The following is a 26,646-nucleotide window of genomic DNA, read 5'->3' on the forward strand; positions in this document are numbered from 1 at the left end:
CAATCCCGGCCTTCCTCTTACCGATGCTGGTGCTCCTGCTGCGGTCTCCTAACTCTCCTCATCCCTGCGGCTGCGCAAAGTCGCACCGCAGTTATTAACTTCATGAATCGTTAAACAATACCACAACGTATAAGAATCTTTATATTAGAAATATATAAACAAAACACCATGGTACATAACAGGCAGGGAAACCAGCCCTGACTCCATTGAGGCCTGATAAAAAAATGAGCCCTGTCATTTAGAAACACTTTTATATATAATTACAGAAAATATACATATATCTCTATATTCCACCTTTTTAGACGTTAACAACCGTTTGGTGGATTTCTGGTCACGAATTCGCTTGGTCCCAGCTCTGGAGGGTTAAAAGGGATACTGCAGCACTGCGCCCTGAGGCCCAGACAGTTTGGAAACAGTCACAAACTCCTGCAAGTCCAGAAAGCAAAGAAACCCTTTCCCTGGTCATTTTTTTTTTTTTCTTTGTTCTTCTTATTCACAGACAGCAGGAGCTGAACTATAAATCTTCATCAAAAAAGAGTTAAGGTAAAGATAAAATTGCATGCTATATTCTCCCCCCCCCCCCCCCCCCCCCTCGTACACGGTTACAGCAGAACATTCTGGAAAGGAAAAGAAGAACAAAATGAATTAAAAAGGGTAGACCGAGCTGAATGATGCCGCCGCCTTCCCATCATGCCTCGGTGCTGGCAATGCCCCGCTTCCGCTTCCTGTTGGCAGCCAGGAAATGTCCTGTGAGCAGCTGGCCGCAGGGGGGCACCTTGTCTCGATGGGTGGTGGCAGAGCGGCGGTCGCTTCCTCCGTCGCTTCGGTCCGGTACAGATACTCTCACAGACTTGCACACGTATATATTTATGTTATTTATTGCACACGGATCCCTCTCGGCCTGCCAACTGCGTGTCAGTGGTAGCGACTCCGTTTGTCTTCCGCTTCTGAGCTGTAGTCTCTCAAGCCGATGCCCTTCTGGAGGCTTAACAAAGAGTCCTTCATCTGCAAAGACAGGGATGGACACTCAGGGTGACTGACGGCGAGCTGCGTCCCGAGGGCTCAGCGTATCGACACAAATGGAGGGAGACCGACAGCAGCAGACAATGAGCCACCACACTTCAGCTGCTAAAACCTTTGTGAAAATGCTGTAATTTGACTTGCATGCTTGCAAAATTAACCCGCTTCATCATGCTTATGATTCATTATTCACTGATTGCCAAGATTGGGTGGAGGTCAGTAACAAACTGACCAACCAGTCGTTACCATCCGTTGACCGGAGCTCCTTATTAAATCCTATATAATCACCCTCTTCCCACGTCCCCACTTCACCATCCACGTGCTCACAGCGTTGCCTCAATCGGTGGCACGAGCTTGGCATCAAGGAATAATCAAACTGGACCACCTGAGCTACAGATCGTCTCTCCCGTCCACGTTTTTCCATATTCGTGTGGAAACTAATGATGAAGCCGCCATTGACCCCCACCTGGTCCAGCAACAGGACGGAGGACCTGATGATCTCCCGCCACTTCTGCAGCTCGGCGTCGTGGTGACGCTGCTGCGACTCCAGTAGCTGCGTCCACTCTGTCTGCGTCTGCGGCAGTTTGCTGGGACGAGCGGACAAACACGGGGCACAGACCTAGTGAGACACAGCCGGTCCTCCGTACTGCGCTTCGCAACGCAAATGGCAAAATGTAACCTTAACGACAGAATCAGCATATGGAGACGATAACGGAGTGCGGAGTGTAGCCTCCGAGTTCCCGGATTTAAAACAGGGTTCAAACAGCCAGAATTTTAGATTCCCAATTGTGGGCGGGGCTATGGGCTCACCTCTCGTGGAGCCGTAGGCCCTGCCAGGTGTTCAGGTTCTGCGTGGTGTACTCCAGCATCCACAGCTTGTAGAACAGCATCATGTTGAGGAACACCAGTAAGACCAAACTGCGGGAGGCAAGAGAATCAGTGTCACGGCGCCTGGACCAGACCGTGGGACCCAAGCGCCGACAGCCTTCAGGTAGACGTGTACGGCATCCCAAACCCTGCCGAACGGCTAAACTCTGCGCATCCGCGGCCCACAGAGAGACATGGCCCCACCCCTCGTCACTTGCGTCCATCGTGAAAGGTAAGTACCTTAAACAGATCCTACGGCAGGCAATGGAAAAGAAAGAGAGAGGAATTACATTCATAAGAACAATGGAGATGTGCGTAAGGTTCTGTTCGTGAGGACCTCGTTCGCCTCGCAACGTACTGGTGAGGCGAAGTCAGAGAGAGAGGGAAAGAAGGAAAAAGTGAAAAGGAGAGTGGATTCTGAACGTTCACACTGACATTACGCTCACATACGCACTTTGAGGACACTGAAAGACAGAACTCAAACCCTGCGACGCACACACCTCATCACATCAGTACGAATTAGGCGAACATTGGTCATCTCGTCGGTATTTGAACCCACGTCCTACGCTTACTGCACTTTCATACTGCTACTTCTTGCTGAGCAGGCAATCCAGCCTCAGGGAAGAGTGGGGCTTCTGCGTAAGGAGTGTGTGCGGCACGAGGGGGCACTCACACAAAGCTGATGAAGAGCAGGAGCTTGGAGACGCTGTAGAGCGCCAGGCCACTGGGCACATGCTCGGGGATGTGTCTCGTCTGAGTGGAGCCTGCACAGAGATCCAAACGCGGAGCACTTCAGGCACTGTCCAAAATTCATCTAAATCCCAGTCCTCCAGGTACAGATAAGTGTGAATCATCTATCTGGGGGTTAAGATGAGCCACAGGTTTCCACACTTTTAGGTTTTTGTGTCTTTCTCACGGGCACAACATTAGAGCAGAGCAGCCCATCACCTGCTCATGAAAGCCTACCCCCGGTGCCACCACCTACGAAGCTTTGCCACCGACCTGCCACGTGTTTGATTCGGTGGATGACCTCCTTGTCGGAGGGAGTGGTCACGGGGCTGAGCGTATCGTCCAGGTGCTGGGTGCGGAGGTGAGCGAGGGGCCGCTTTCTTCGTCGGCTTGATGACGTTTTCACTGCCTTGGCCTTGGGGGACTGCCGCCGCGGCTCCGTTACAGCCTCCTCCACCTTGGACAGCTCCAGCTCTGTGGGTACGGTGGGGTCAGTGAGCTGGCGGCTCAGAATGCCCGGTGGTGTCAGCGCTACGCCGAGAACAGACGTCTACCACTCAGGAGACCTCCTCACCCAGATGGCGGAAGTTCTCGTCCAGGCCGCTCCAGAAGTTCTTCTCGATGAAACCTTTGACGAGTCCCCAGGGCTGCTTCCGGTAGCGAAGCTCTGTGGACACCCTGTTGAATAGCAAGCCTTAAGCACCGTCACACCCCGTAACGCCATCGCGCTCACTCTTCCCACTTAACAGCTCTGGGTTTGGTGGCAAAGCGCACACGCTGAGCTTGTTCGGTGGCATCCTGCACGTAGGCGCTCAAGGACGAGGAAGAGTCTCTTACCTCAACCGGCACTTGTTCTTGGCGACGCGCGTCAACATGTAGCGGTTCAGCGTGTAGAAGTAGTCGTGGTAGGGGACGTCGTGCGTGATCACCTCTGAGTCAATGATGTAGCACACGCTCTCCTGGCTGGCCTTGTACAACGTCTAGGCGGGAGATGTGTGGTGGGGAGGGATGCGGAAGGTGTGAGGTCAAGTTCGGTGTCTCATCCTGCTTTCAGAAGAAACACCTGGTTCCGTGCAGTAGGACCACCGTCCTGCTTTGAGGACACCTTTCAGGAGCTGAGCTGAAACTGCTCTGAAAACACTCACACCGTGCCATCTTTTATGCGTAATGAATGTTTCCTGCCCTGTGTCACTAAGAAGAGAGAGAGCTAAAAGGAATGCTCCACGGAAGCTCAAGATCCTCGAGTTCTCCATAATTTGTTATTGGGATTACATAATCACAGAGAGCATGAACGTTCACCCAGCGTACTCTCAAAATTACATTCTGGTTTTGTGGCAAGTGCTTCCCACCACCATGAAATTAAGTTTTCTGACACATTACATTTCACCACAGAAATGTGGAATACCATGAGAGGATCGTGAAGGTTTGCATCACTGTGGAAAAGTGTGGGCAGCAGGTGGTGTAACGGTTAGAGCTGTTGCCCCGCACTCAAAGAAAGCGAGTCTGAATCTTGGCTTGTGCTCAATCCACTGCTCTGTTCTCCACCCATAAATTAACATAGTAAAAACTTCCCTGCTGTATAAATGGGTAAATAACTGTAAACTTGATGTACCCACCTAAAGCTGTAAGTCACTTTAGATAAAGGCATCACAGAAATGTAAAGAAAAATGAACTTACAACATACATCATTGCCCAAATGAGAACTGCATCACCTGCCATGACACAGGTACTAAGGGACACAGGTGCATGGTGGGATACCAGTGGAGGAGAGACGGATGCTGACAGACCTGTGTCTCGGTGACTGCGGCAGTCTTGGGGACCAGTGGATTCGACAGGGAGATGGTGTACATGATTTCCCTCGTCTGGTTTCCCGACTCCTCTTTCTTCCAGGGTTGATACACCACGTCTGTCAGGAAGGTTGGCGACGGGAAGGGGGATTATCGTAAGACAAGGAATGTCACACGGAACCCGAGATCATCCGCGCTGGTGTCAACGTGGCGACCCGACTTGCCGGAAAACCGCCTCTGCTCCATGAAGTCGCTCATGAACTGCGACTCGGTGAACAGGATGTCGTACAATTTGTCCACGCTGAACTTGTACACCTCATTGATGTACTGTCGCCCGTTCAGGTCATCATGGAAGGCCTGCACTTCTCCAGCTGAAAGACACGAGTGGACCCCACAATTTAGCCTATAATACGAGGGGCTGTAGAACATCACCCCCTGGTGGAAGGCAGGATTCATAGCAGGCAAGCTTTAAATTCACATTTATTCATTAGCGGACGCTTTTCTCCAAAGCGACGTACTTCTCAGCGAAAATACAATTTGTGCATCACATTAAGAGAAAGAGACATGGCTGCAGACATGTGATTCTTAAGTAAAAATGGTTTACTACTTTCCACTTGATGCACCAGTGTTCATCGCTCGAGTAGGTGCATAAAACGCAGGATAGATGAATCCTGATAACCTCCTACCAAAAATGTTTTTTTTTTTTTTTCTGTTTTTTTTTTTAGAATGAGCTATAAAAACAATCACATACAATGCTGGAGTAGTGGCCGTGTAAAGGCTTTATCTGGGGATGATCGTGAAGTTATGGTGCATGAACAGTTACATCACACATAAGCTGGAGAGATCTTGGGCGAAGTGGGTCCGGAAGAGGTGAGTTTTCAGACCCTTCTTGAAGGTAGACAGAGTTTCCGCAGTTCTGAGTGACAGGGGAAGGTCGTTCCACCACAACAGACCCAGAACCGAGAACCTCTGTGCTTTACCTTTCGTGCGCGGGACCACCAAGCGAGCAGAAGTACACGAGCGAAGGGGTCTGGCTGGGGTGTAGCGGACGATCAAGCCTCGGTCAAGCTTTAGCAAAGTTCATTTACTCACTCATGGCGGAGGAGCAATTTTGTGTGTTGGCGCTGGGGAGGATGGGCACCTACCTTCGTCGTGCGTCTCTGAGGAGTCGCTCAGCTCCGTGGGAATGTCCTCATTGTCGTTGAAGTCTAACGAGGGAGAGGGTACAGGGCCGCTGGGCTCATTGGCTGTGTCATCTGGTAGCGGGATGGAGAGCAGGTCTCCATCCGGGAGGCAGTCCGCGTACTCTTCCGAAAGGAGGTCAAACTGCGGGGGTGAGGACTACAGTCCAGAAAGAGCTCTCATCAGTGCTCTACGTTACAACTGACGGTGTAGTCAAAGTGCTGCCTGTAGGGGTCACTAAGGAACTGTGCCATTTTTAATGACGCAGCTTGATGGCCTGTTAAAGTAGCGGCATCCGAGTCTTGACCCCATGACCAAGTTACTGCGCTGTGCTCCACCAAAAATGCAAACATCATTTCAGCACAAGAGCTCGCGCTCAGTCCACTAACTTTTTTGTGTCGTATCGCACTACTATATACTGTATAATACTTTGGTAGTTCAGGGCAAGCCCTTGGTAGTGTGGTGAATTTGTAAACAGGTGGTTACGTTTTCAAAAATCGCAGGTCGAACCAAACAGTTTCATTTGATTTAAAACCGTGGTGAATGCGTGAAGTGTAAAATCACGGGACGTCGACGCTACACTGGATGAGGAGCCTTCTGTTGAAAAACAAAAACTTGGCATGGTGTTTGTTCTTAAACAGACCTCAGTCTTCTTCGAAAGCCCTGAGCAGCGTGAGAGCTGCGTGGGTTACGGCAGGGTGCTCACAGAGATGGGTGTCTCGCTGCTGCCAGTGGAGGTGATGGTGCTGTTGGTCAAGGACTTCTTGGGCAGCTGTGGGCTCACGTCAGGCTTGGCCTCCGCGCTGCTCTTGGAGGAGTTGTCGTTGACTTCGTTCTCTTCGACTGGGATCTCCTCACAGTACCTGCAACCATGGGGTGGATAGAATAGGGCAGCAGCTACACATCAAGAATTTCCATCCCTTCTTTGTAAAAGTGTGTCGGGTCACTTGAGGGCATTTAGGGTGGGTGGCCATAGCTGGAATGACCAAAGGTATGACACTATATTTTAATGTGTTACACAAATGCGATGTTACATCTCATCTGGGGTGAACTTGGGATCATGAGGAATTGGATTTTTCCCCATAACAGAACTAGTGGAATAAATAATTTCTCCATTGAGTATTTTGATATTCAGTATGTTTTCGGGAACAAATTACAACCAGGCAGTGGGTGATGAGTTTAAAATGCTCCATTAGGTAGGTTTTGGGATCTTCTGTCTCTGGGGAGACCAGGAGGATGAGGGCAGTATCAAATATCAGTCAGAAAACGTGCTGCCGACAACAGGCCAGACGGGATATATATTCCCATGCTATTCTTTCCGGAGCTGGCCAAAAATAACCCGTCCGAACAGGTGGTGTCACCTAATCCCTCTCGACAATTATGGAACATTGTGTAACACACAACAGACAGCGGTCCCGACGGACGACGCCGTTCTGCAGACACGGGGCTTCGGTTTCAGACCAAATGCGATGAACTGAATAGGCACAAAGAGTCCGGGCAGCGCTGGATCTCCCCGCTCGCATATGAAGTCACCCACCCCATGGTGTTAAAATCGTCATCGGGCGGCACGTAGTCCTCGTCGTCGCTGGTCAGACCTAACTCGTTCCCATAGCACTGGTGGACGAAGTGCCACAGCTCTTTGGGGCACAGGGGCTGAAACAGAGCAAGAGAAAGCAGGCGAGAAGGAAAGAGAGACAGTGAGTATCTGCTCATCGGCAAGCAGTTATCTAGCTAATCTTCAAACTTCAGGCTTCCAAATTTCCATCAGTAGACTACAAGAAGTGGACAGAAGAGCGAAAGCGAAGCAACCCACAAGTGTCTTATATCTCTGGGAACTACTGCAGAAGAGCTGCGAAGACATGGCAGCTCATTTTCTCATGAAAAGTGTTAACCAAAAGCGTAAAACAGTTTTCAGCAAGTGTACTTCTGCTTTTGACTGGTACTGTACTTGAACGCCATGCGCAGTCCTTGTCCAGCTGCTAGCAGTAGCACGATGACAGTACCAGATGCAAGTGAAGTCCTTCTATTAGAAAGTGACAGTCTCACCTTGTCCAACAGGGCGTTCTGCCACAGCCTGAACATCATCATGTATGTTCTGTCCCGGGCGCCGAACGAGGTGAAAAAGTGCTGGGGGAGGTTGACGAAGAGCAAACGGATAAGAGTTCTGTTTTGCTGGAACACAAACCCAGAGAGTGCGATGGGGTACCTTTGGGTGTGGAGCTCACCTTTTCAGTGTCAGTGCAAACTTGGATAGCGTTGGGGATGAGACGTGCAGTCTTCTCCTTCGTCATGGAGCAGATGTCCTTCAGTCGTACCGTCAGCTGGCGTGGGTCGGGGGTTACATAGGACACAGCAGAGGAGATAAAAGTTCCACCAGCAGTTTAAAAATAATCTTTCGGCCAATTGTTTTCAGAGATTCAACAGAGAGCTGAGTACCGAAGCATGAGCAATACGAGAATGACATTCGATGCATCTGCTTAAGGAAGCGTGATCAAATGGTCAGATGTTCCACCAGCAGTTCACCGAGACACTAAAAGGATCTTCGGTTTCAGAGCAAAGGCACTTCTGCAGAGAGCCCCCGACCACCGAAGCAGCATGCAGCAAAGAGAAGGAGACAGAGTAGCAGAAACCCAGTTCCATACCAGCGTTTCCCAGCGGAAGATGTTGCTATAGAAACAGATCCAGTTCTCCGAGAGGTAGAGGCGGCCCTGCAGGAGGATGTCCCTTTGCAGAGCGCAGGAGTAATCTGTCAGCAGAGTTCAAAGGTAGTTATGGACTGGTCAAGCCTGTGTTAGCAAAGATCGATGGTTCTTACATTTGTCCCTAAGAGGCTGAGCAAAGGGCTTTCCGAACAACGCGCTCTTCCCCCGAGGGACTTGTCCTTACAGGGATTTATTTACAAGACAGAAACAGAAAAAAGCAGCTTCTGTCTCTAACATCTATCTTCTCAGTTTTGCTGCGAGAAAAGAGAGTTGATAATTGGAACCCTGAAATGTCACCCCACACACACACACCGCATTGTTTGCATTAACGGACACTCATGACGACATTCCTTTGAATGAAAGCATTAATACATGATTGCTTCACTTCCTACACCTAGTATGGAACTCTTCAGTGAAGCTTACAAACAGCTTAACTTCCCTAAATTCTTGATGTGAAAAGCACGACAAGAATGATTTCCTAAAAGCTTTCCCAGAATGGTAAACGAGAACGGGCTACAGTACCCCGTACTGTATCAGATAAGCTTTCTGAGAAAGGACCGCCGTGGCCGTTGGTCATTGACCTGGCTGTTTAAATTGTGCCTGGATTGTGAGTTTGCTGTGGGCTCACTGGATTTATTAGGTGAGCCTGTTTCCGAGGCCAAGCACACCGCCACCTCGTGTTCACCCAACCCACGGCCCCACGGCCCCCCTGCCCCCTCACCGACGATGAGCCGCTCCGTGTCCGGCAGCTGCTTGAAGAGCTTCCTGAAGTCCTCATTGCGCTGCTTGTATGTGGGACTCAACACCTGCGGGAAGTAAAAAGGGTTGGGGGCCGGGGTGAGATCCTGAGAAAGCAGGTGCAGAGTCAGTCAGACCTATCCAGCAGTTTGTATCACCGCATCTCCAGTCGCCGAGTCGGGTAAAACCTCCAGCGGGTTACCTGACCCTGAACCAAGCTATGGAGGGACAAAGGTGTGTGGGACGTCTTGGTCGGGGCTACATGTAAATGGGAGGCATGCTGAGTTGTAGACAAGGCAACCCTGGAGCAGGGTGAGATGGAAACACGCCTTTGTTGGAAGTCCAGCATAGCACAAGCTTCCCATGCTGGCCGAGATCCCTCTATCGGTTCTTCTCATTCCAGCATTCCAGAAAGTGCCAGCAGACTACATGCTGCACAGTTCCTCCAGTCTCAGAGAAGTGATATCTTCGAGGTGGGTTTATGACGACGAACACGGACGTCGGACCACCTGGCGACAACTGAGTTCCGCGTGTGGTGAAACATCTACACGCACATCAAAGAACTAAGAGAGATGCATACACATATATGCATTGTCTGAAACCGCTTGTCCCGAGGGGGGTCGCGGTAAACCAGAGCCTAACCCGGCAACACGGGGCACAAGGCTGGAGGGGGAGGGGACACACCCAGGATGGGACGCCAGTCCATCGCAGGGCACCCCAAGTGGGACTCGAACCCCAGCCCCACCAGAGAGCAGGAGCCGGTCAAACCCGCTGCACCACCGCACCCCCCAAGCAAGATATAAGAGGTTTTAAAAACTTTGAGCTGTGTTATGTACCTGTTTTTTGTGTATGGATCCTTTTCTAGAGAGGTCTAAACCTGTTAGCCTGCTACCTGTACCGTGGTTTACCGTTTCCGCTTTTGCAAAGAAAAAAATCAATTCCTAGTTGACGGATTCTGTTTGCGTAACAGCGTTTTTCCCAGAGCCAGATTTTCACACACGTTTCCATGGCGCACCGCTTACGCCACAAGAACTCGGGGACTGTCAGCTTACCTCACCCTTTCGAGGCGATACATTCACTCTGCTCCCCCTACACTATGCGACTCAGGGAGCTTACCACAATATCGTTGGGCTGGATTATCACAGTGCAATGCCAACAAAATTATTAACTCAGCATTGCCAATAACAAAACAAAAATTAACTTGAAACTGACATTCTTAGAATAGCTTTTTTTTTTTTTTCTCTAAATTGGCTGACACTTTTCACAGGGATTTATAATGTTAAGCTACATAATATAATATAATATAATATAACATAATATAATAAGGGGCCATGGTGGTGCAGCGGGTTTGGCCTGGGCCTGCTCTGTGGTGGGCCTGGGGTTCGAGTCCTGCTTGGGGTGCCTTGCGGCAGACTGGCATTCCATCCAGGATGTGTCCCTTGTGCCCTGTGTTGTTGGGTTAGGCTCCAGCTTGCTGCGACCCCACTCAGGACAAGCTCTTGTATGCAGTGTGTGTGTGTTTATAATATAAATATATGTTAAGCACCAATCTCAAACACATTGTCTGAACTGCTTGTCTCATACGGGGTCGCGGGGAGCCGGAGCCTAACCCAGCAACGCAGGATGTAAGGCTGGAGGGGGAGGGGTCACACCCGGGACGGGACGCCAGTCCATCGCAAGGCACCCCAAGCGGGACTTGAGCCTCAGACCCACCGGAGAGCAGGACCCGGACCAACCCACTGCGCCCCCTCACCAATCTTACACAACTGGATAATTCTTACTGGAGAAATTCAGGATAAGCACTTCATTATCTATTGTTTTGAATGCCTTCCTCCCCTTACCTTTCCAGTGACAAGCAGCATATGTGAGGACTCCAACTTAGTCTATGTGCATAGTGCAGCTCTGCGGAGGTCCTCTACACTCCTCGGCCAAGTCAAAGACCACCACGTCAAACAGGGCCTTATTCTACCATCACAATCAGGAAAAGCACTTAACCCTCTTTTTGTCTTCCGATTTGGTTCCCACTACATTTTATACCACAACGAGAATTTGTGTGTATGTGTGTGTGTGCGTAGGGCCTCTTGTGAGAACTATGTCCAAGCAGCTGTCTTTGATGGAAAACAGCTTGAGGAAACAGTGCCTTGGAGGCCAGTAATGAAAGCCGCCCCCCCTTCACACAAAGACTGAATGCGTTCCACAAAAACAGCAGACAGCATCACACAACCAAGAAGAATGGGAAAACATCAACATCATGTGGTCCACACCAGAGACCTGCTTCGCATATTTGCAAATCGTGCCATGACTCGTTAAGGTGCAAGACAAATTTACAGCCACCGCGAGGCTTGGCACAATAAACACCTAAACATGCAGCGTTTGGCACCGGACCTAGGTTTGGACGTTCAAAGAACTCTAGACTTCTAAGGAGAGTGCGAAGCTGAAACACCTAAAACTAAAAGGTGCAAAAATGTTAAAAAGCAAACACGGGTGAAATCACGCGGCTGCAGAAAGCTCTGTGGCCTGGTTCCTAACCCATGTGCTCCTCAGCATTATACTCTACAAGTCGCGGCAAAATACTAACGTTCTTCATAGAGCAAGACGCGGAAAACCCAGGCCGAGTGGCCACACGCTCCCTTGCCGAGAAGACCATCTGAACAGCTCGGGCATCCCAGCGCAACCACAGGGGGACTCTGAGCCGCCCCGTCCCTTTCTGCTGTGGTACGAACAGTGGACGATGACACCGTGTGTTTATGGAGGTGGGGAGGAGTCGAGGGATTCATCCCTGCTGTACCCCGACGCTCCGAACACCCAGCCTCCCTCATCGCTGTTCTCTCTCGGCCCACTTACAGCGGGGACTTCCTCCGACTCCCAGTACCAGCCCCAGTCCTCCCAGTCGGCTTCGGCCCAGTCGTCTCCGGGCGAAGACTGCAGAAACCAGCAGGCCAGCGCCTCGTCCAGCTCCAACGCGGCCTCCCAATCTGACAACGAGTCGTTAAGTCCCTCCATGGTGCGGACAGGTAGGGTACGTGCGGCGGTGTCGGCAGAGGTCGTCCGCAAAACCCCAAACCTCGTCCCCTTGGGAGAGCGTTTAGTTCGTGCAGGGATCGCCCGCTGACCAGCCGAACCACGCGGCTCTCTGCCGGGTCGCTCTGTGCGAAGACGCACCGACGTTGTCGCTGCGTCTGCTGGCTAATGACTGCGGTTGCACCCTGTCTGGCTGGCGCTCTGTGCTGGCGCAGCGCTGAACCCTGCTGACTTGGGCCACATGATCTCGGGTGCGCACGGATCACCGCAGCGGCCGCCCTCCAGTAACCTCAGCAGACAGCTCCGTTATTGTTACGGCCGTCCTTCCTCCGGTTTGGGCGGCCGGGGTGGCTTTGCTTCCGATACAACTGCAGCCCCGCAGCTCATCAGCCTCAGCGTGAGCAGAAATGGTCGTGTGCATCCAGCCAGTGCAGAAAGTCCCACTTAGGTGACAAGGAAATTCGGATGCAACTTCAGAATGTTGAAACTTGCTTTAGTAGATCTTCAGTGACTTGGTTACAAAGAGCAGAGGTGTTTGCCTGCAAGGAGTTGATCCTCTCTCTGAATTTCCTTTCCTCTTCCTTTCTCCCCCTCCCCTCCGACTGCCGTTTTGGGAGTCACCCACCCTTCTGTAAGGTCAGTAATGCACTTTAGAAACCTGATCGGTGACCATAACAGAAAATAAGACAAGACATGTTGGGCTGGGTTTCCATCGGTGTTATAGAGCTCACTTTTCTGGAGCGCAGCGGTTCCTGAGGAAGGACTGGCAGCTTCCAGCCTGGATTCCTTTGGTCTCCTCCACGAACCATAAACAACGAGCGGTCAAACAAAACTCAGATCCCCTTTAAAAGAACCGCACTGAATTACGCTGGACTGCAGGATGGCATCAAGTCCCAGAGTCGCACACCTTTTGGGGGTTTCCAGCCAAAAGGGACTCCTGAATTCTAGTCCCTTAGAAATGAACAAAAAATTTGGAAAGATGATGAGTGAACTTGGGCTTCCGCACCAGTTAGAGAGGATTTCGCTGTCCGGAAAGCATTATGCAAGGTTTGGATAAGGATTCGTTCTCCAAAAAAAAAGACATCCAAAGCAAACATCAACAGCCATCAGAAACAAGCTGGCCATGAAGAGAAGTTTAAAAAATTAAAAAAAAAAAAAAAAATTCAAAAAAAGTTAAACAGGTTGGAAGTCCCTGTGTCCCAAAAATCGCAGTCTTTGTCTCTGGTCCTCCATCAGGTGTCACACAAACGACAGTGTCACTGATCCCAGTGTGAAGAGTAGTCCTTGCCCATGGATATATGAATGGATCTAGTGATGGCAGTTATACATTAACTTTAAAGCAAACAGAAAGTGCCGCTAGTGACTGGCACCGCAAGGGAAATGGGCCTGGGTGTGGGCGTCACCCACGCAAGGACCCTGGCCTCACAGGGTGTCGATCCAGTCCCCGTTCTCCGCTCAGCAAGACGTGCGGCACGATGCGCGCCCGATTCCCTGCCTCTGCTCTCGTCACCGTTCTTAGAAAACTGCTTTTGAGGAATGTGGAGCGTGGAGGAGTGTGTGTTATTGTGAGAGGGTGCAACGGAGGGAGGGGAGAGCTCAAGTTTACACATATGCTGACCAATCGGCCTGCAGAGGAGGGGGAAGGGGGCAGAGACTTGCTGGAGACCAAAAGCAGATGTTCTGCACACTTTCTACAAGGCGCTCTGTCTCGACTGTGGGGTTGGAGGGTGATTCATGGAGGGGGGGGGGGGGGGGGGGGGGGGGGGAGAGATACACTTCCACCTCCATCTCAGGGGCAGTGTTTACTGCAGCCTGCAGCCCGCTATCTCCAGCTGAAGTTAGCAGTGTTGGGGAAACAATGGACACCTTAGAGGCTCCAGAGCAATCTGACCGCAAGATTTAAATTTAACTCATAAAACATGTACATTTAAATCATAAAGCTGAGCAATAAAAAGGCTGCGGTCTTCCGGGGAAGCTCGGAAAATGCGTTTCATTGTTTTTCATACTGTATGAGGTGGACAACATGAGGTTTCCCAATGTAATCCGGGGAGAAAATACCACCCCCCCACCCCAACCTCATTCTCTCCATCTCACTGCTCCTCTGGCTCTGCACAGGGTCACTGAACTGCCGTAAAACTCCCTCAGGAGTCCTCGTGGTGGGTGTGAATGTGTATTGGGTCGGCATCTTCATGCCAGAGAGATGAATCACAGCCTTCCAAACACACTCCCCCTACACTAACTCCCTATCGACCCCCTGGGAGACCCAACACGCCCAACCAGCTGGAAGAGAGAGAGAGAGCGAACGAGAGGGAGGGCGAGACGGGAGAGGCTGTTTACAGCCGAAGGGACTCTACACCTCCTTCTCCCTTTATCTTTACTGATCTCCTAATCCAGCTCCATTTGCATCCTCTACAGCCATTAAAGCCTGCTATACGCAGGGCAGCGCCTACATTGCAACAGTCAAGGCTAACTACCCAGCACCAACTTGCAATGCCTAAGACATTCCTCACTGTCCATAAGCCAGGAAATATCCACTTCAGAAGGGGCCACGATGGACTGAAACCGCGTAGAGCCGGGGGGCAGGGCGAGAGCGGCCGGGAGACGGTCACACGGTCTCTTTTGGGCTCAGAACTCACAAGAGGACGGTTGTGGTTTAATCACAGCGAGGTCAGTGCCATGGGAGATCATCACCGCCGTGGCGAGACATGAATGACGTCAACCGCCCAAGCCCAGCCCCCTCTACATCTATTACGTAGCAAGGTTGACCAGGTATCCGTAAATCGAGAACAAACTCAAGAATGTCTCCTTAAAGTACTAAACCAGGGAAGGCCACAATAAATGATCGCAACCATCAGCAGCAACGGTAAACGCCGAGGTGCCGTGCCGCGGTTGGATTCAATCCTAGGATGGGATTTTAAGTGTAGAAAACCACAGTGAAAACCCTGAAAATGAAGCTGCCAACAAAAATGAAACTAAGTAAATTGAATAAAAGAGTAAAGATGACCATCAGTTTAAAAGGAAAAAAAAAAAAAAAAAAAATACTGGTTCCTACAGAGAATCAGACGGCGATGTCATTCACTAATCGTCCCCACGTCACACTGATCCACGTGCTCCGTAGTACAAACGCAGCGACTTCTCCCTCCCTTTCGCAATGCTTCTTCGTAGCGTCTGTGTTACGAAATACTGTAATACTTTGCGCTTCAGTATCACCGCTAAATACTCATAAAGGCAATGGGTGCTCCTGTTTCCTTCTACTGTCCAAAGACGTGTTTTCAGTGAACTGGTGACTAAATTTCCAACTGTGTGTGTGTATAAATGCGTGTTACGTTGCTCACTGCATAAATCAGTAAATGATTTCGAGTAGCCCAGAACAGTGCATCTTCTGTATAACACTATACGTAGCACTGTAAGGCACCCCGGACACAGGTACCTGCTAACTATTACTGAACAGCTGGACACACTGAACGTGGTCCCGTTTACGCCATGTGAATTCTGTGACTGTGGCTAAACCGAAAAGCTACAGACTTGATCATCCTCCCCTGGAAAGTTTCATGCCTCTTTTCACTCTCATTTCAAAGTTTCGCCCCCAGCAGCACCGTTTCCACTTTCCGCACCCTGTCCATCAAAAGAGACAAAATATGCCCACAGCGCCCCCTTGTGGCGCAGTAAAACTTGCTCGACAGGACACTGGTGGAACCTGGAGGTGGGTCTCGGAGGACACGCATGCCACCCCTGCTTGTTGGCAGGCTGCCATTCTGTACAGTGGGCACAACGGGGGTTTGTTAGTATTTCCGGGACGTCCACACAATCCCCTCTGCCCAGCAAAGACGCACCCCAGGAGACACACTGTGCAGTGCTGCAGGGATGCAGATCCACAGCCCCCGATCGTGTGGAAGGGTTAGTGATGGCAGCGGGACTGCTCCTGGGATGGGCATCAGAGGCAGGAAGTGCAATGGACAACTAAAGGAAGGCAAGGGGACAGGGAAAGGGTAAGGGCTGTCGCTATGTCATGGATGTGTCCAACTGGCTGTCAGTTTGACGTGTAATGTTGCTGACCGGCTTGCGTTATAACTATGACCAGAATGCTCAGGTCACTGAGCCTAGTGATGAGTGCACATCCACAAAGAAACAAGGTGGTGTTGGGACAAACGAGACCCCCTCTGGAGGCTACCCCAGACCGGTGGTAGTGAGGAATAAGACAAAAAAGGAAGAAAATATTCAATAATACAAAACATGCTTACTCTCAGGAGGTGCTGTCTTTCATGCTGGAGAGACACAGCACAGGTGGACGGACACAAACACAAAGAGACATGGAAAAAAAAAAAAAAAAAACAGCACAGAACAAAACAGAAAAGAAACAGTTGGACAGAAGCAGACAATAATAGAAAAAAAACAGACTGTTTTCTCATGCTACCCACATCTAAGCATGACCAACCGGTACCTAGAATAGACGCCTCCACACCATGACACCTATTAGTGGTCAGCGCAACCAGGTAAACTTTTATGAACAATGTGCTGACCTTGGCAACAGCTGATATTTTACCGCATATTGTACGCTGTCAAAAGAGATGGTGGGATGTATGTTGCCCGAACCTGTGTCGAAGTTGGGAGGGAGATGCAGGATCCCCACACAGCTGGGGAAGCCATGGGGGTAATATGACAGATGGAGGGGTGGCAACAGGGCAACCGGTATGATCTCTACTTTAAACCCTGACCCTTTCTTATGGACGTGGGAGTCCTTAGTTCCCGTATCTGAGTAAACTTGCTGGAAATTACTTTTTATTTGTTCTGTGAAATCACCCAATTAGACAAACTGAGGTAGTTGCATTACCATCGTTTTCTATGAAAAGTTTGTTCCTGGGCATAAAATATGTTGTCAGCAATTCATTAAAATTCTAACACACAAACTATATATATTATATATATATATATATATTTTAATGGATGACAGCGATAACACCAAAATATTTTATATTATAACAAAAATCATTACAAGCTTTCTTTTAATATAACATTTTCAGTCATTATCAATAACCTCTCGCACAGCATCTGGATTTTTATGAGATTTTAATCCCAGTTTGATCGTCATTTGAAGAAGCAGTTACAAAGCTTTGCTCTTTTGAGGGAAAACTCATACAAGCAGTCTCTTTTATTATCCTATTTATTATTTATGTAAAGAAAAAACACACACACAGTTTCAGTCAATTATTTTTGGGCTGGCTATTTGATCAGTCTCAGTACCTCTTCTAAGGTATCTAACCTCTCTTCTATAATTCTTAGATGTTAGAGAAGATCTGCGTAATCCCTTCCTGCGCACTGGTACTGTTACAACTACTGTGAAGAGGGTGGGTAACAAATTGAACGGGTAAGTAAGTGGATGAGGTGGAACTATAGAGTGTCGCCCCTGCTCTTGCCAAGGCTACTCCTGGGACTCCGCATAGAAATGTACGTCACACAGTCATGGTGTCACCTTGGTTCCCATTGCTGCCCGTTGTACTATGGGACAGGTTGCAGCAAGATGAGTGTGAGAAGGTACCAAAACGGGCATCTTGTTGTCCCTGATCAGCCTGGAGCCTCGTGCTGCTTTGACCCTGAGGCTTTCGCTCGATGGGCCGCGCAGTCCGGCTAAGTGACCTCACAACAGCGAGGCTGGGACAAAGCAGAGCCCCGAGCTCTTATGATGACTGGTACAAACCAGAAGCCATGTCCTCTCTTCCCAGTCTCTCCTGCTGGTCCAACTCCATCAGGTACCCCAACTATGTCAGCATCACACAGCAAGACGTAAACAGACACAAATAAGAAAGGGTGTTACTTACATTGTACCAGCTCTGGCTTTTCTGTGGACCAGAAGACAGACACAAGGAGGAAAAAAAACAAAAAAAAAGAAGAGACTGTTAACATGGCATTTACTTACACAAAAAATGAAGATGATTTAAATTGGAGAAGTATTAACAGGTAGGTTAGTCTATATATAGAAAGAGCAAAGGCTAAAGGTCAGAAGAAGGGACTCGGCTATTTGGTGTCCAGCGACACGTGGGATTTTCAGTTAAATTCAGTTTCAATTAAATTACATCCCGTTCAAGCAATACTGCAAACACTTGACACAAATATACATTTACATTTATTCATTTATGAGTCGCTTTTCTCCAGAGCGATGCGCATCTCAGAAAACAATACAAAAATTGCATTACACCAACAGAAGGAGAGATTTAGATGGAAACGTGATTGAGTACAGTCCATTTGTCACAAATCACCATATAACCAGCACACATCACACGAGTAGCTCCATACAGACTTATTTCTTTGTTAAATTATTGAACAGATTGTTCACATACACATACATTGAGCATTTAGGGGATTGGAAGAGAACTGAGTCAGAGAGAAACTATCAATATCACAATTAGCTGCTGGTTTTGGGGAGGGAAAAAAAAAAAAAGACCCAAGAAGCATGGGCTTGGGAGACACTACACTGGCTCCCCATCTTATGACTGTTTGAGTTAGACAGTTTCAAAGACAAAACAAATAAATTACCTGCAAAATGGTTGTAATTGAATTTCTTTCTTTAAAAGGTCTGTGTGTTGTAGAGGTAAAGCCACCTGCATTGCCACGTACAGCCTTTAGGTGTCAGTACAACAACCAACCAAAGTCAACAAGCGTTTGTCCCGAGTGGGGTTGCGGCGAGCCGGAGCCCAACCCGGGGCATAAGGCCGGAGGAGGAGGGACACACCCTGGATGGGACGTCAGTCCATCGCAAGGCACCCCAAGCAGGACTTGAACCCAGACCCACCGCATGGGGGCACCAGCCAAACCCGTCATCCCCCACAATACAACAAATAGCGATGGAATGGAAACGTACTAAGAGTCTTAATCATTTTACTTCCAGTGTTTTCAGCTCATATCTGGAGTTTGTAAGTGTCTGATCGACACCAACATGACGAACGCTGCACATTTGTAAGACGAACTGGTTAACAAACGACTTTAAATGAGTTTGTGGAGGGAATGCATGCTTTTTTTATGGCAATTTTAAATGAATTTCAGCGTAGCTCAAAGTTCTTAAAAATGCTACAGTGAAAGTCAAAAGTACGTCTTACATTCAAGCTTTTCAGATAACCTTACCTGCAAATAAATCTGCAGTCATTAAGCTTCTGCATAGACATCTGCATTAAGTTTTGATTGATTGTGCAGAAAATAAAGAAAGGTGAAAGTGGCCAGAAGCTGACAAACACCTACATTAAGTCGTTCAGCTGACGCTTTTCTCCAAAGCGACGCATATCTCGCAGGAAACATCACACGTACTTATGACAAATTTATCAGCAGCCACCACTGAATTGGAGCTTGTAATAAAAATTAATAAAAGTATTTCTTTGTGACGTTCTGCTGAACTGACAAGGGTATACTCTACCTCGTACCCTAAGATTCCGGCACAGGCTGTGGAGCACCGCTCCTGTGTCTCGGACAATTGGCACATTGATCCAGAGAAAAGTGCTGCTGGCTTACAGCGCATGGGCATCGTGAGTCGACGTGGGTTTGAATCCTGCTCATCCTGTGTAGACTCTCGATGTTTGTGCGGGCTTCCTCCCACAGTCCAAAGACATAAGTGTCAGGTGAGTTATGACTAAATCGCTCATAGTATAAGTGTTGCTCTAGTGCAGAAGGAATAATTCACTGTAGGTAGTGTATCGAGCACTGTAAGTTATCTAGCGTAAAAACATGTCAATTAAATACTAAATATTTTTCCCAGGAAGTCGACCTGGAGAAAAGCCTCTGCTAGACCAATAAATGCAAAAAGATACCTTTATATGTGTACTTCCTGTGATTGGTCAGTAGGAGGCAGACCAACCCTTCACACACTAAAATCAATGAGGGATAACACAAAGGCGATCACGATTTTTCTCAAAAACATTTTCTTAACCTTGACTATAAAAAAAAGACCTTATCTACAAAAGAACACTCCATCGCTTCAGTGCGGCTCGAGATCCCACACTCCAGCGTGCACATTTAAACATAATTTCCTTTTTGACCATTTGGTTTATTAAATTATTAAATTAATTAAATTTTTAAAGCGATACGTTACCAGGAATTTGTTCACAAAACACTCCAGACCGCCGTAAATTAGACCACATCCACAGGTTTTTTTTTGCATAGGAAAAGCTGCCCCTAGGGAGAGCTGGTAGTGTAGTGGTTAGAGCTGTTGCCTTTAGACCCAAAGGTTGCAGGTTTGAGCCTCACCTCCAGCTGTAGTACCCTTGAACAAGGTACTTACCCTGAATTGCTCCCCTAAAATTACCCCGCTATATAAATGGGTAACTAATTGTAACCTTAACATTGGAAGTTGCTTTAGAGGAAAACAGTCAGCTAAATGAATCAATATAAATGTTCAGACCCTTGAAGACTGAACTGAGTTTACCTGACCCGAAGTGCAAGTCAGGACATGGTTATGACTGCCCAGGTTGGGGGTGGAGGGTGGGTTAGGCCACAAGGACCCATCAGCAGGATGTATAACCATCTGTCTTACATCTCATACTGTGGCCTTGATCACTTACAGCTACTGGATCTATTGCTTGTTGGGACAAGACTTTTCTTTACCTGCAGTGACCCCTCCCCAGGACTAAATCTCCTTCCTGAAATGACTCATCACTGGAATAGCCAACAGCGTGTCCCTTTTGAACCCTCCCTCATGCCGAGGACCCCTGTGGCAATTCAGTCAACATGCGGTCAAAGAAAAGAGCCAGGACAGCGCTCCGGGAAAGGCTATAGTGGACGTGGTTCCTGCTTCACTTCCTGCCCGTTGGTGCAGCTACCAACCCTCCACCGCGGCACTCGGAACCGCCAAACAGGAGCGGTTAAAAATAGCATCCGAATGAGAGAGTCACCTGGTCCCGTCACGGTCCGGTGGCTCAAAGCACAGGCATAAGGAGACTAACGCGAAGTTCAAAATTAAACAGCTCCAGTAAAACATCGAGCCGAGCACATGGAAAGATTCAAAGTCACTTTCGATGAAAAGTTTCACCTAATCAACAGAACTGAAGAGGAGATCATGGAGGAAGTCAGATTAAGGCGTGCCCTCCAGACACATTCCGTAATCGCAGATTTTTCCATCAGTTTGAATGTACAACGGTGCTCAGTCAGAGCATTAAGAACACAAAACCATTCTTATAAGAAGCAAAAAATAAATGATACACACAATGAAAATTATTCTTAATTTTGGCAAGCTTTAGAAACAGAACAGCTCCTGAAAAAGGGAATATCAAGGTTCGCTAGGAGTTCAAATCTCTAAAATGGAATCGGTGACAATCCGTCATAATCCACAGTCGCATCATCTCATCTGAGCACCACGCAGGAGGAGGACACTGAGGAGAACCGCTCTGAAGGGGTTCCCCATCTCCATCACACATGGCTGGGGGGACATTGATGACTACACAGCTACATTGGGGGGGCGCTGTGGAACGAGAGGGGGAGGGGGGGCAGGTGGCCGAATCGAAATGAGAGGGTCAGGCAGGGACAGGGGCATATTAAGTAGAAAGGGATGCTTACTTTTATGAGGTTTAATCTGTCATACTGTAAAGAAAGTGGAGAAAGACATGAAATTAAATGAAACAGAAGTCATACTAAACTAAACTACATACTAAGTCATGAAAAGGTTCAGCAGAAAAGCAAATGGAAATGAGATCTCATTAGTAATCTTAAAGGGGGGCACAGTGGTGCAGTGGGTTTGGCCAGGTCCCGCTCTCCGGTGGGTCTGGGGTTCGAGTCCTGCTTGGGGTGCCTTGCGACGGACTGGCGTCCCATCCTGGGTGTGTTCCCTCCCCCTCACGCCCTGTGTTGCCGGGTTAGGCTCCGGCTCGCAGCGACCCCGCTCGGGACAAGCAACTTCAGACAGTGTGTGTGTGCGCGTGTGTGTGTGTGTGTGTGTGCGCGTGTGCGTGCTTGCGTTCATTCAAGGCTATATGACCCAGAGGATGCCACAACCATGTGACATGAAGATCCTCTGTGATTGGCGAGAGGGAGGAGCCAAGTTCTTTGTGGGGGCTGAACATGCAAAATGTGCAGTTCCATCGCGCTGCAGTTGGAGACGTATTGCTGTCGCACGCGAGTACAGCTGCGGAGGACCTGGGTGACAGGAGGCATCTTTGGCGAACTACACGGCCATGGAGACCACTGAGCGGTCAATCGGGTTGATGCCAGGACAATGAACGAAAGTCAAGCTCTCGAACTGCTGACACCTTGTGAGATATCAGAGCTCCGGAAAACTTGTTTTTGTCGTCTATTTTAAAAAAAAAAAAAAAACCCTGAAACAAATACCTTATATTCTTGTGATCACCCTAACAGATGAGAACTGAAACATTTCCGTCCGGATGGCACGACCGTGATGAAGTTGTGAGGGCCGCCGCGAGCCGATAATCGCAACTGAGCGAGCGGTCATGTCCAGTGGGGGTCTGCTTTCGTAAGACCCACCTGACGCAGCGGGGCTCTCTTTCACAGTACAAGGCTGCGCTCAAGTCCATCTAAAGGATGTCCAACGACCACTCACCAGGGGAAAGGGACATACGTTCCAAGCAGTGAAATGGCAAGAGGTCAGAGGGATGGTGGACATGGCAGACACACACACACACACACACACACACACGCCCACACACACGCACAGCTCCAGAGGTACGCATTCGGGGGGGCACACAGCAGTTCACTGGTTCACACGGGGCGGTGCGAGGTGGGGGTCAAGAACAGAAAAGAGAAATGCTTACTTTGGAAAGTCGCTTGTGAGACTAGCATGCACAAGAAGAAGAACAAAGAAATCAGGAAACAAAACAGCAAGGAGCAGCAGCTAAAGGAGTCAACAAAAGCTAAAGTACATTTTAAAACAGGTAAGCAGGCGTTTCTTAAATTAGCACCAAGGCAGATGGCGTAAGGCACTGGGCGTTAAAAAGAAAACGGAAGAATAAAAATAATGTGGGAAAAAAATGGGAATTGATAATGGAACCACAAAGCACTGGGGAGTGAGTTATTTGCGCAAATCAGAAGACAGAGATCGGAAGGGCCGTGAAAAAAGAAAAACGGGAGAAACCTGAAGAACACAGAACATGGTTATTACAGGTAAAGCACATTAGCAAAAGCACTTGTCTGCGCATCCACTTGAACCAAAGGCCTTCTCGGAGCCCACAGATGATACAATGGAGAACCGACCCAAACCTGGACCGAAGCAGCAGCTAAGGAAGCTCCACTTGTGAAACGCCCAAATGGTGCCCAGTCCGGAGCCGACTAGTCAACCGGGCGAGCGAGGTCTACACCTGAGAGACGACACGGCCTCGTCGGAGGACTGCCCCCACGCGGCCAACACTAGAGCGAATGCCGGTACCAGCTAGAGCAGAGGTCAGAGCCGTTGCCGTGAGGTCAAAAGAACGGTCCGAAAACCCGGGCTCGAGTGCCCCCTATTGCTGCGGTACCCTTCATCAACGTACTTGCGCTGAACCGACACGGTAAACATTTCCCAACTGCGGAAGTAAATAATTATAAGCAGGACAGGGCACAATCTCAGTATTTTATCCACTCGGCAAAGCAGTTTAAACACCATTCAGTTTTAACCCGTTATCAAAGTTCCTTAACTACTCTACTACCCGCCTCTTTTGTGGCGCTATGTTGCAGCAGGACTCCGGGAGGTCGCTTTGCTTTCGCTCTTCTGTCCAAGCCATCCTATACAGGTGTTGCCCAGGTTGCCCAAGGGTACTCGCACTTTTTACTGGAACGCACGGTCTCGATACCGTGTCTGCGCAGCGGGGAGCCCCACCCCCGCCCGATGGACCGCACAGAGTCGACCGCAGTCCTGCCCGGGGGAAGGACAATGTCTCTGTCACAATGCCTTCTGCTTCATCGCCCAACCATTGTTCAAACTGACTTTGAAAGGTTACTCCAGTAATTTAAAGGTAACACGGCACCTCAGCGCAGCGCCGGGGGCAGAGCGGAACGACAGTAAGGGGACGGACAGAATAGCTGTCTCCCATCTCAGCGTCCATTGTGGAAAACCCTTCGTAGCCTTCAAGGGGGCAAATAACGAGGCACCCCACGGTGCCGAAAGCCAAAACCGCGACTCGTACGTCCACGGATCAATTTATCTTCGACAGGCGCGTTCAACGCGCTGCTTGCGTCCGCAGGAAGTCGACCTTCTTTCAACAGTCTCAAATGAAACGCACGTTTCGACGGGTGGAAAATGGCTCGGTCGCAGCTGCTCGAGGGCAACCTGGATGTGTACGCTTGCAGAAACGTGCAAACAAACTCGACTACGCGTAGATGAGAAAATGCACAATTATTTATTTAGCTGAAGCTTTTCGCTAAAGTGATTTGCAACATTAAGGTGCTTCCAGTTACATACCTGGGTAATTTTTCACTGGAGCGATTTCAGGGTAAGTACCTTGCTCAAGCTCCTACAGCTGGAGGTGAGGCTCAAACCTGCAACCTTTGGGTCCACAGGAAGCAGCGCTAACCGCTATGCTAGCGGCTAACAACTACAAACACACCTCTTAACAGGCCGTCTTAATATGAGTAAAAAGGCGGTCCACGATGTGACTATTTTCACTGCTGACCATTCAAAACGAACAAAAAAAACCTGCAATGACTTAAACAATTTTAAATACGGAATGTTTTGTCTTTTGAAGCCGTGGCAAGACAAACGAGCGAAGGAATACGGCATGCTCGGCTTCCGCGGTACAGAAGGTTAACTAGCGGATGTTCCTGAGAAGCATATTATAGGGTGTGAAGAGGCTGAGAGGATCGAGAGCGCAGGGCTCCCGGGGCCTTCCGTTTAACAGGTCGCTCTTAACAGAGCTCTAATGCGACTCCGGCCGGCTCCATCGCGTTCAGCCTGATGACGGCCGCAATCGATTTCAAATGGAAAAATCGCCGAGGTTACGGGTTACTTTTGCAGGAGCGCTGGAAGTGGGGTAGCAGGACGCAGGAGGGGTGAGTAAATTGACCCTTTTCATTACGGCTGTCAGTTATCCAAATGGTCGCAATACGGTGTGGTTCGACAGCATCACAGCATTACAGTCACGGAGGAAACAGCAGAGTATCGTGGGTGGGATGGATGAGTGGGCGGGGTTTGTCAGGTGGGGCAGGGCCAAAGTGTGAGGGGAGGAGCCGGTGAGCAAAGCCTCACCTTGGAGTTCTTTCCGCCGCCACGCGAGGACTGCACGGAGTAACTGCGCTGGACGACTTGCTCGGGCGTTGACGGGGACTTGTCGGAGGAGTGGTCCGAGCCCTTCTCCACCATGTTCTCGCCCTCCAGGCTCTGGGGCGTCGGCGAGCGCGAGCGTTTGCGGAGGATGGGCGAGCAAGCGGGGGTGCTCCGGTTCGAGTTACTGGCAGTGCTGGAAAAAGGAGGGCAGAGCGGAGACAGAGCGGGGCTTAGCGCAACACAGAGATACGGCAATCCGAGACGCTCAACGTACACCGCTCGGCAACACGAAAGCTGGAAAACGGGCAGCGGGGCATCGCCCGACTCGTGCTCGTTTTTAAGGCTAATAATAACGGCGTTTTACACAGGTCGCTGACAGTGACTGACACACAGTACCCTGTTAACACTGCAAACCAGCACAGAAAGTCAAGAATTTAAATACGCAGTAGATCCAATATAACAGTGGATGCCATATAACACAGCTGGTTGGACCCTAAATTCATCTGTTATGATTTTTTTGGGGAGGAAAAAAAAAAAAATTTGCTGGTGTATAATGGAGATCTGAATTTTTGACTGGTAGGGTGATACTGGCAGCTGTCACTACATACAATTATTAAAGGGTAAATACAATATAATGTGGACTCTTTTTTTTAACCCGGCCAAATCTTGGACCCAAAGTCCATGTTATATCAGGTCTCAGTATATATAGTTTTCCAGTAAAAATCCAAGGTGTGTGTGTGTGTGTGTGTGTGTGTGTGTGTGTGTGTGTGTGTGTGTGTGTGTGTGTGTGTGTGTGTGTGTGTGTGTGTGTGTGTGTGTGTGTGTGTGTGTGTGTGTGTGTACGTGTACAGCGGTACTTGAAAAGTAGCTCCCTTCATTTTTTGCACGACTAGTTTATGTGTCGGAATTATTCTTCTCGTTATGCAGCATCAGAATCTTTGTAAAAACGCTGCGCTTGTGTATGAAACATTACACTCTCAAACCTTGGGGACACTGTCCCATTTCCCTGTCCAAACATTCACAGGTCACCGATAGAGTCATGCAGTTGACTTACATTTTTTTTTTTTTTTTTTAATGCGTGGTCTGCAATTGTGGCAGTGCTCTACAACCTTCCATGCGTGCATTTATTCTTAGTTTACAGTTCAAGGACAGAGAGCACCATGAGTCCAACGCCCCGCTGTGTGCTCCAAGGAGGAGATGATGAACAAGCACACCTCACGGTTCCTACACCACGCTGGGAAACAGCGGCGACTTGTAGACGAGTGCCATTCGCGGGAATTCAGCTGACGCTGCTGTCGAGGGAGAATCACATGGCCGTCGGGCAAAAGTCCGGGAGCGGAAACAATAAAGGCCAGCAGGGACTTGGAAGCAGAACGGGATGCAGGGTGACCAGCTGGTGATGCTCATATCAACTTGCAGCTGAGCTCAAGGTTTT

The 26,646-nt window shown here is 49.1% G+C and overlaps 1 protein-coding gene across 15 annotated transcripts in view; it reads right to left on the reverse strand.

The window, feature by feature from the left end:
- Positions 1–587: 587 nt before the first annotated feature.
- Positions 588–26,646, reverse strand: part of gramd1bb (GRAM domain containing 1Bb) — a 115,147-nt gene continuing 89,088 nt past the window's right edge. For 8 of the 15 annotated variants that reach the window (XM_018748719.2, XM_018748705.2, XM_018748720.2 and 5 more), the window contains 20 exons: positions 25,194–25,404; positions 17,863–17,883; positions 16,288–16,311; positions 9,009–9,093; positions 8,228–8,331; positions 7,811–7,906; positions 7,632–7,712; positions 7,123–7,238; positions 6,292–6,448; positions 5,549–5,744; positions 4,628–4,774; positions 4,404–4,522; positions 3,454–3,596; positions 3,191–3,294; positions 2,890–3,090; positions 2,561–2,651; positions 2,128–2,139; positions 1,831–1,938; positions 1,487–1,607; positions 588–1,005 (listed from right to left, as the gene is read on the reverse strand). In XM_018748719.2, coding sequence (XP_018604235.1) covers positions 916–1,005; positions 1,487–1,607; positions 1,831–1,938; positions 2,128–2,139; positions 2,561–2,651; positions 2,890–3,090; positions 3,191–3,294; positions 3,454–3,596; positions 4,404–4,522; positions 4,628–4,774; positions 5,549–5,744; positions 6,292–6,448; positions 7,123–7,238; positions 7,632–7,712; positions 7,811–7,906; positions 8,228–8,331; positions 9,009–9,093; positions 16,288–16,311; positions 17,863–17,883; positions 25,194–25,307 — 2,130 coding nt within the window. In that variant the 5' untranslated portion in view covers positions 25,308–25,404 and the 3' untranslated portion in view covers positions 588–915. Of the gene's footprint in view, positions 1,006–1,486; positions 1,640–1,830; positions 1,939–2,127; positions 2,140–2,560; positions 2,652–2,889; positions 3,091–3,190; positions 3,295–3,453; positions 3,597–4,403; positions 4,523–4,627; positions 4,775–5,548; positions 5,745–6,291; positions 6,449–7,122; positions 7,239–7,631; positions 7,713–7,810; positions 7,907–8,227; positions 8,332–9,008; positions 9,094–16,287; positions 16,312–17,862; positions 17,884–25,193; positions 25,405–26,646 lie in introns of all 15 variants that reach the window. The other 7 variants (XM_018748708.2, XM_018748716.2, XM_018748717.2 and 4 more) reach the window with 4 other exon arrangements.

This window comes from Scleropages formosus, chromosome 10, assembly GCF_900964775.1.
Source record: "Scleropages formosus chromosome 10, fSclFor1.1, whole genome shotgun sequence".
Taxonomy (NCBI): Eukaryota; Metazoa; Chordata; class Actinopteri; order Osteoglossiformes; family Osteoglossidae; genus Scleropages; species Scleropages formosus.